We start from the raw sequence: 9,616 nt of genomic DNA, 5'->3' as shown, positions 1-9,616 counted from the left end.
CCCCCCCCCCCCCCCCGAGTCCTGCAAGGGTGATTCTATCCGACCTAGGAAATCATGTTTTTCAACAGGCTCTGTCTTCCGACATCAAAAGCGTTCTATGAGCACACTTTTTGTCACAGACAGTCTCCTTGATTGGAGCGTAACCTATATAATCGTTTTTTGGTCCAATGACCTTAACAAAGAGACCCCGTGTATGGGGAATTCATGGACAGAACAGTGTCTGAATTTTTAAGCAGGGACCACTGATAATTTAGTACCGTTCCCTCACCTCCCAAGTAAATGAGGGAACTGAGGCCCGAGCGTCGGGTCCCCGCACCCTCCAGTGGTGCCGTGAGGACCAGGGCTTGTCCTGACCCGCGTCCAGCTCCACCTGAACTCGAATCTTCTCCAGGGAGTATTTTGAAAACTATTCTATCTCATGAAGCTACTCTACGTCTGAACTGTGTGTGTGTGTGTGTGTGTGTGTGTATATATATAATTTCCCCCCCCCCAAAGGACATATATTTAACATTAGACTTGAAAGCTGTCATCCAATGAGAAACTCATCTACAGACAAATCAGTCATGAGCATTCTTCATCTCTTCTGGGGCTCCTGTTCCAGAGAGAAAACTCCTTGAGTACCACCGTGCTTCTGCCTTTTGGAAATTAGTACATAGGTTTCCCAGACTAATTCATATCTTTCGTAAAGTATCTCAGGCACAGGGCTGATAGGAGAGCTGATGTCACTGGCATCCTCTTCTGAGACAGTTCAGATTGTGTTCACATTAACAAGATACGAAGTTACAGGCGCCGACCTCACGTCAAGATGAAACCTGTCTCTAGCGTCCAAGGCAGCAAGTACACATGACATGCGGAGCCCTGGGAGGTGGTGGGGTGTCCTTGGTAGAGAATAAAGCAGGTTATCGGCAGAGCTGTGCCTTCTCCAAGGAGAAACACCGAGAGCACCCTGAAGACTACCTGTGTGCAGCGATGTTTACCGGGACGGTCGGGGGAATGATTCACATAGCCTTTTCCAAAATAAGCGATGTACTTAATAGTCAGGACATCAGAGACGATGTGAACATTTGTAGTTGAGGAAGACTGGCAATCCGTAACCTGCAGACTGGTGGCTTTCTGGAGATGGATCCCACCTCACCCCCAGGACACCACCCCAAGCCTCTACTTCCCCTGAGAGTAAGAACTCCTCTTCCTGTGTTCCCGGTGCCACCGGCCCTCCCTGAGCACCCCCTGCAGGCTAGGGAGGGGGCTGAAGACACGCCTCTCATCCATCTCTGAGTCCCCGGGGGGAGCAACACACAGCACAGGTCAGGTTCGAAACCTGCCCCGTGGATAAGCAGGATGGTTTGCATAAAAGCTCGATTCAAGGGGCCTGTCGCACTCCAAAGAAAAGGAATAGACAAAAATATTAATTACATTTTCCTTTTAATAAGGCTTTTTACTCAAAAGTGTAGCTTTGAAAATCTCTAGCTTGTTGTGACAACCAGAGAAGCCAGGAGCGGCCTTGCCTTGAACATGGTGCCCTCGCAAGCTCCCTGGCACCAGGGCTGGAGGGCAAATGCACCACTTTACAATCAGAGCCAACATTTAAAATTAGGAGGAGGATGCATGTCCTACTTGGATTCAAGGAGAAATGACAAGTTCTCAATACAGTAAAACAAAACACAAAAAGTAAACAAATCTTTAGAAATCACTAGATGTGTGTGTGTGTCTGTGTGTGTGTGTCTGTGTATTTATATAATTAGGATTATCATCAACATTTAAAACTATTAAAAATAAGGTTGCCACCTTACCTTTTCTTTTGGTACTGGGGTGTTTTTTTTTTTAGGAAATTTTTTTTTTTTTTTTTTGGCCCAGCCTCTCAAGTTTCCTAACCTCAAGCCTGTTTTCCACTGTTGCAGCCAAATGCCCCACCTTCCCACTGCACCCCCAGAGCACCACCGTCAAGCCCCGCTGGCAGGAGGCAGGGCAGGCTTTGATTCTGGCTGTCAAGATGACAGGCCCACAAAAGCACAGCTGACAGAGGAACTGAATTCTTCCCCAGGAAGAAAATACATTTGCCCGCAATGGGTCTGCAAAATCTTCCGAGGCACCTCTTTCCCCTCTGTGCTCTGCTTGATAACTTGTTTGTTTGGCCAAGAAGCAAGATGGCAATCTTAATCAGAAAGGGAAGCTAGATTTTTTAAATAACTTAAAAAAATCATTTTTATATAAAGCAGCAAAAACATATTTTCCTCTCTGCAGAAAGAAAACCGTGAACAAGGAAACACAGCGCTGTAAACGGGGCCGTTCATACACTTCTGCTAAACTGGGTCCCCCGAGAGACTCATAGCTACTTTCCAACTTCCTCGGCGCTGTCGGAAGAAGATTCTTTGGCGTCTCCGGTCGCTCTTTTACTTTCCTCTTGATTTAAACTTTCCTTTTCTGAACTGGTCCCGTTGGGTATAGAGTTTTCGCCGTTGACCAGCCCGTGCTCTGCAGCCTTTGCCCTGCGGACAGCCTCAGTGAGGGTCAAGGCCTCCTGTGCGCCGGCCTCCCCGTCCGGGTCCCTGAGGACCAGGGGCAGCCGCGAGTCCGCCACACCCTCCAGCAGCCCCGGGTTACTCTCCTCGTACTTGGGGAGCGGGGCGTGCCCCTCCACCTGCCTGCGGCAGTGCTCTCGGTTCGCGGCCGCGCTCTTGATCGCTTTTTCCAAGATCTCTTTCTCACCTAAGCGCAACTTGACGGCCATCGTGGCACGAACGGAAAGGGCGTGGTTTTTCAAGAAGGACTTATCTTCCTGGAACAGGAAACAGAGCAAAATTAACTATAGCAAGTCTAAACCAGCAAAACGATAGTGCCAGAAGGCAGATCAGTTGCTGCCGGGGACAAAGGCATGAGAGAAATTGGGGGCGGGAGGGAGGGGTGACAGAAGGTTCTGGAACTTGACTGTGGAGGTGGCTGCCATGACTGCACGCTTAAACCCAAGCCTATGCTTCAGAAGTGTGAATTTTACTCCAGGTAAATTATACCTAAGTAAATGATTATAAAACAAAAAAGAAGAGCCTAAATCAAATGGTGCGTGGACACTGACAGAACTTCACTTATTTCTAAAACCCTTCTGTCTTGTGCCCTGATGGAGCCCAGGGCTCAGCACTTGGCTGAACGATGGCTGAATGACAGGTACTTGAAGTCAGTGACCCAAGAGTAAACTGGTGTTTGTATCATATGAATTAGAAATTATGGAAAAATGTTAAATAATGTAAAAAATGTATATTCTAAACAACAATGTGCCTCAGTGTGACTCTTTTGGTAGGGGTAAACATGTAAAATATTAATAAGTTTAATGAAAAATGTCAAATACACAATGATTTTGCTAAAGCATGACAGTAATTTACATTTAAGAAAGAATCTCTTATTAAACATCTTTTAAAACATGACAAAGCACAAATCCTCCCTTAATCAACAGAATTACCTCAATGGTTGTTTTATATGTTTTTAAAAGAAGTGAGGCTCGATCTTCAAGAAATGTCCACAGTCTGACCTCATTGTCCCAGCTGACGGGGTACTCAGAGCTCCCCAAGGTGAAGATCCTGTCAATGGCAGCATCTCCCAGCAAATGTCCTTTCAATTCTTCTACAAGAACACAAACAGCCACCTGTTAGCGGACACAGCCCTGCTTCTCATTTTACCCAGCGACCCGCCTCACAAGACATCTTTCCCAACAATGTCATCTTCCTGTGGTGAAGGGTTCTCCTTGATCAATCAGCAAGGCCATGGCTAGACTCTCCAGAGCAGAGCCAGAGCTGTTTCAGGGAAAAAAGAGGGGAGGTCTTCCTGATTTGGAATCCAGATCAAGCCTTGCTGGGCCAGCCCTCCACATTTTTCATTGTTTTTAAGAGGGATCCCGAGAGCCTTTAGATGGTTTCAGAAGATACTTCTTAAAAGACCATCTGTAGCGACACACGCCTTATTTTGACAACACCCTTCTTGCAAACTCTGAGCCCAGTCACGTCACAGCAACTGGGTCAAAAAGACATGTAGGTGAGCAATGTAAACAGTGAAAACAAACAACAGCCAGTGATCCTTCTAGACTGAAATCTGATGGATGCTAATTCCAGTAGTTGACCTGACAAAGCTATTTGTCTCGTCTTACAACAAGTAAACCACAAACTGAAACCCAAAAATGGACTAGGAAAATCTTAGTCAATGAAATACGTGTCTATATCCCTCACTTGTCAGGAATTTAAAAAGGAATTACAAATAAACACAAGTGCACATCTCAACTGCCTTCAAATATATGTAAGAAGAGGAAAGAATTCAGCAACTGCTCTGAGCATTTTATCTCCTGGCACATTATCTTCAAAAGACCAAAACATGCCGATCCTATTCATGCTCAAGAAATACAACCGTGCTTCTTATGTAATTATGAGACAGTATCTCTTTCAGAGCAAAATGCCCTACAGCTGTCACTATTTACAATTCAAATGGAAGAACTTCTGCTGCCAGCAAACCAAACTTTTATTAGTATTAGTGAGAGTGATTCAAAGAATGCATCAATTGTCTTGACAAGACAAATTGTCTATGACTAAAGAGAAACTAAAGAGAATCAATGGACCTAAGATGATTCAAAAGCAGGTTACTGTTTTTTTTTTTAAGAAAATAGAAGTTAATCTAATATTCAGAAAAGAAATTTCTTAAGTTGCATTTGTTAGCAAAAGGTCATGATGAAATTCAGAATTCTTAGATTTTTGATCCTTCAGTTTATATCCTCTGCGTAAAGCAACGAGGATTTTTAAAAGGCTCTTTAAGTGGAAGAAGCTTCTGTTTAGACGCCCCCAATACTAAGGTTACAATTTTTGTTTTTCTCCTCAACCTACCCGAGTTGTGCCCTTTCATTAACATTCGGAAGGTGAGGGGCTGAAGCAGAGTTTTCTCTCTGCTGCTCTTAACAGTGATACTGGACTGGCTTCACATGCCTGGAGAAATAAAACCTACGAAAGGCCATCAACCTGCCTGGAACACTCAGGAAATGAACCACAGGCTCCTGGGGCAGGTTTCTTTCCCCTCCTCCCTCTCGCTGACAAACCCTTCCTGGATTTCCTGGATTCCCTGCCCACCGCAAGAGTGTGGTTTGGTGGCCCCCAGCCTGGCCCCTGCAGACCTCGCAGCGCTGGAATCTCTTCCGTGGGCTATGGGTCTTGCAGACCCACAGGAGCCACGTGGGGGCCTGGGGTACAGGCTCTGAGGCGGCAGAGTTGGGTCCCAAGTCAGGGTCGTCACCGGCCAGCTGAGTGGCCTTTGCATGGGAGCTTCTACGTCAGTCAAGGGGGAAGCCCCACCTCCCTCCAGCAAGGCTGATGAGGATGAACAAAGCCTGCACCATGTTCAGCATCGTGCCCGGCACAGAGAGGGGGCTCCCAAATTATCGTCATCTCTCATCTCTCATCAGGATATGAACTGTGACATTCAACTTTGTAACCCTGTATTACACGCAAGAAAAGCCCACGGTTAACCCTTAACTCGTGTTCACTAAATTGAACTGAGGAACCAGTGCCAAAGCACAAAATCACCAAAAGCTCCCACGTGAGTGACAGGGAATCTAGAGCAGCGTGGCTGCAAGCGAGGGACAAGGACCACCTAACACCTCTCTGGGCTCTGCAGTTGGTTGTCTGTGTTTCAGGACTCAGTTTCTTCTACTTCCAATGTCAAGCCAGGACCTGGGCGGCACTTCTCTGGCTGCAGACATGAAGGGAGGGAGCCAGACGGCAGAGACCAGCAGACTCCCTCCACGGGCCGTCATTTCTGCTCCGGCTCCGGGCTTCCCTTGCTCTAGCGCTCGGACAGCTTCCTTCAGAAGAACATTTGTCTGTCTCTTCAGTTAGGTGGCACGCACTCACTGTCACTCATTCCCACCCAATCCGCTGTGCACAGGATCCAGGGTAGTTTACAACAACAGCAAACTCACACACAAAAATGGAACATCACAACCAGGGGATTTGGAGGAGTATATTTTCAGATGAAAAGTGAAAACACAACCGCAATAGATCACATCTCAGTGCCAGAGATCCCAAACGGCTTGTCTTAAGGAAACATAAACGTAACGCTCAATGCATATATTTAACTCTTTTTGTGCCTGAAATAAGAGGCTGTAGACAGGAATATCTGCAGTTTAAAGAGGTTCTGTTTGCAGTGTTATTTACTCCAACTGGATGCCTGGCACTGAAAGGCCTGCTGGCAATTTCGGATTCACACTACAGAGCTGGTTAACAAATTAAGTCCTCTGGCCCACGTGGGTCATGGCCGACCACCCGGCTTCAGTGTCGAATGACCATTCACCGTGAGTACATTTAGGCTCTGTCATCCTGGGTAACAGGCACATCAAAAACTCCCATCTACAAATGTCGAATTTTGATATAGGTAAACAATCCAAGATGTATTAAGTTTTCTTCCAATGCAGTAGAGAATTATTTGTTTATTACAAGCGTATACTGACAACACACTGAGGATTTAATAAAATACTTCCAGGATAAAACAGATCAATTTCTTCTTTCTCCAATATTACCTCTTCCCTCCAAAGTGCTTTAATTTTAACCAATTTTATCTTTAATCTGAATCCCTCTGTCTCACACTTCATGAATTAAAAACAGAAAAAAACTCAACTTTTTTTTTTTTTTCTAAAATGATTTACCTTCGGTCATGCAGAAGACTCGGAGAAAAGCCAGAAGTTGGGCAGAGATGGGTGGTTCCGTAAAATGCAATGCAAAGACACTGGAGCTGACGAGAGGAAGAAGAGAGATCAGCCCCTGCTGCAGTGGCCTCCTCGCCCCACAGTGAAATCTCTGAATCTGCACTCCGTGTGGTCCTCAGGGAGCCTGGGCCAGCATGAGGGACCCCACCTCCTCACCAGAACCCTAAAAACAGAATTTTCAGCCCTGGCGAAATGTGGAAGGCCTGGGCTGGCCGAGGAGGGTGGCAGTAACCATCACTGCCTGCAGTTCTTAGTCTAATAGCCTTCATCTCGGGTGCACACAACATATCAGGAGAATTAAGCATACCCATGGCTCCTAAGAAAGGTTAACAATAATTTATGTTGAGTTCACATTTTAATCATTAATCAAATATTGACAAGTTCAATAAGAAAAGGTCTAGATAATCCATTTTCATTAAGAATGGTTCTCTCTACTCCCTGGAGAACCAATAAATCATAATTCTTGTCCTTATCATTTTGCACCTCAAATGCAAGAAAATCTTAAGATTTGATTTAACCAGAAATTCTTGAAATCACTGAGTATCATGACTTCATTACAGAAACTAATGGTGGCAAAGAATTAAATGAAACAAATTGATCCAGGTCATTAACCTTTTCAAGGTGAAAGGCATTAATGACATGGAGGCACTTATTTAACTAAACGAGGATATCAGGCCACATCCCCTAGAACCGGCTGTGGACGCTTCGGAACGACACAATTATGTTGATCTGAAAAACGCTGGTAAATCACCATGCATCTCAACGGTTTAAATTTGCAGTATAATAGGGATAAAGGGATTAAGACAAACTACAGTAGAGAAGTTTTATTAACACACCAGTTAAACACTACGCGACTGGAAATATTTCAAGTACCACAGTAAAGAGCTGACAGATTTTTTTCTACGTACGTTGGGATGCCAGCGCGAGCCAGGACCTCGGCCTTCATGGCGTACAGCCTGTCACTTTTACTCACTCCAAGCTTTATTTTCACTCTGTCGTGTGAATTATTGTCAAAGAAAAAACCACTGTGGATCACAAACTCTGCATTTGACCGAGTGCCATAAAAAATGTAAATCTGAGATGCAGTAAAGAAAAAATAAAGGGATATAAAAGAAACTTAACATCCATTCTCAGTACAGAGCAGGGCAAAGGATCAGTTCTCATATATTTAACGCGACTTCACACTAAGGAGACAAACAGCTCTGAGGTGACCATGTCCCTGTTCTGAACATCATGTGCTGCCAGGCGGGGATGGGTGGGCTGAGGAGAGCACAGGCAGACCTCCTAGCACCCAGAGCAGCCGGACCCCGTTGTCCCAGCCTTTCTCATACCCCCGCGCACTCCCAGTCACAGTGAGACTGCTGCTTTACGACTGCACTTTAAAATTCACCATGTTCTTTTCTCCCTCTCCTTTACTACAAGAGCATCTCCTGGAACCAGGGTTTAAGGCAATGTCTGTCAGAAATCCACTTCTAGATGCTGCGGCCATTCTGCACGTAGCAGGAGGGTTTATGAACTGTCTCCAGGCACTTTGTTAGGCTAGTATTTTTCATTTTTATTGACAAGTTCAATAAAAAAAGGTCTAGATAATCCATTTTCATTAAGAATGGTTCTCTCTACTCCCTGCTCGAACGTCCCAGCTCGAACGTCAGTGGTCTGTGTCAGTTCTTTTTGTGTTCCCTGCTTGGTCGCAGGACGGCCAGGCAGAGTGCAGGTGTCCATTCGTGCACATGTTCAAACTTACTGAAAGGCTCAACCCCACCCCAAATATTACTTAAAACTTCACAGATTAAAGTGGAAGTACAAGAAGACAGCTCTTGTGGTTTCTGATTCCCTTATGGTTTTGCTGCTTAAATAAACTGCCTCCTTTTAAAGAAGGTTCTAATCAACAGAAAAAGATACGAAAACAATGCAGTTTATACAATCGAAAAATCTGTTCTACTATCGTAACACAGAATTTATTTTCAGTTGACGGTGTTACACACAGTAGATGGGTTGTGCAAATAACTGCGTTCACATCTTTCTCCCTGGTGGATCCAAAGGTCCCATTCAAAGCACAGCATATTTATTACGGCTTTGGGTCTCAATATGTATTCCAGAAAACAAGCCTTAAATACAAATCTCAAAATTTTCTGCCCAAGTTAAATACTTTTTAAAAATGATCAACACAGTTTTGAGGTGAGGGACTCCGCGCGGAACCCACCTGCTCTCCGGCACGGAAGTCCTGCAGGGCTACACACTCACAGCGGTCGTCCTCCAGGTTGTAGCCAGTGGTGATCTGTACACGGGAGGAAGGATGACAGGACAGCATCTAAGTGCTCTCGCTCAGGAGGGCCTTTTTTCGGCAATTAGAGGATAAAAGACACGCAAAGCTTCTTAAAGGGGTGCATTCTGCTTGCTTCACCAAACTGAGCAAAGAACTGCTTGGTTATTTTCATTAATTCTACTCACACCAGAAATCCTTATGGAAGACCCCGTACCTGCAGTGAGGGACATACTCTTCGGAAAATGTATTGTATAGGTTATCCCTTGCTGGTCTCAACCAAACATAACCATTAATTACAAAGTTACAGGCTTTGAGCTCATCCCCACCCCCGGCCATCTCCAACCACCCACCCACCCACAGGACCTGCGCTCCCACAAGTAGGGAAGCGGGATCTCTGGAGAACTCGAACTGACTTGCAAACAGCGTCTTTAGTATCTGGCCATTAAGAACACAAGGCGGGGGCTTCCCTGGTGGCGCAGTGGTTGAGAGTCTGCCTGCCGATGCAGGGGACATGGGTTCGTGCCCTGGTCCGGGAAGATCCCACATGCCACGGAGCGGCTGGGCCCGTGAGCCATGACCGCTGAGCCTGCGCGTCCGGAGCCTGTGCTCCGCAACGGGAGAGG

At 45.7% G+C, this 9,616-nt stretch overlaps 1 protein-coding gene across 1 annotated transcript in view; it reads right to left on the bottom strand.

The window, feature by feature from the left end:
* Window positions 1-2,329: 2,329 nt before the first annotated feature.
* SETD3 (SET domain containing 3, actin N3(tau)-histidine methyltransferase) overlaps window positions 2,330-9,616 on the bottom strand; it is a 58,327-nt gene continuing 51,040 nt past the window's right edge. The window contains exons 9-13 of the mRNA XM_007455647.1: window positions 8,931-9,005; window positions 7,636-7,802; window positions 6,668-6,753; window positions 3,452-3,612; window positions 2,330-2,776 (exon numbers count right to left, since the gene is read on the bottom strand). Coding sequence (XP_007455709.1) covers window positions 2,330-2,776; window positions 3,452-3,612; window positions 6,668-6,753; window positions 7,636-7,802; window positions 8,931-9,005 — 936 coding nt within the window. The remainder of the gene's footprint in view (window positions 2,777-3,451; window positions 3,613-6,667; window positions 6,754-7,635; window positions 7,803-8,930; window positions 9,006-9,616) is intronic.

Source organism: Lipotes vexillifer, unplaced genomic scaffold (assembly GCF_000442215.2).
Source record: "Lipotes vexillifer unplaced genomic scaffold, Lipotes_vexillifer_v1.1 scaffold584, whole genome shotgun sequence".
Classification (NCBI taxonomy): domain Eukaryota; kingdom Metazoa; phylum Chordata; class Mammalia; order Artiodactyla; family Lipotidae; genus Lipotes; species Lipotes vexillifer.
Note: the sequence above shows the minus strand (reverse complement) of the source record. Positions and strands in the feature narration are given on the sequence as shown.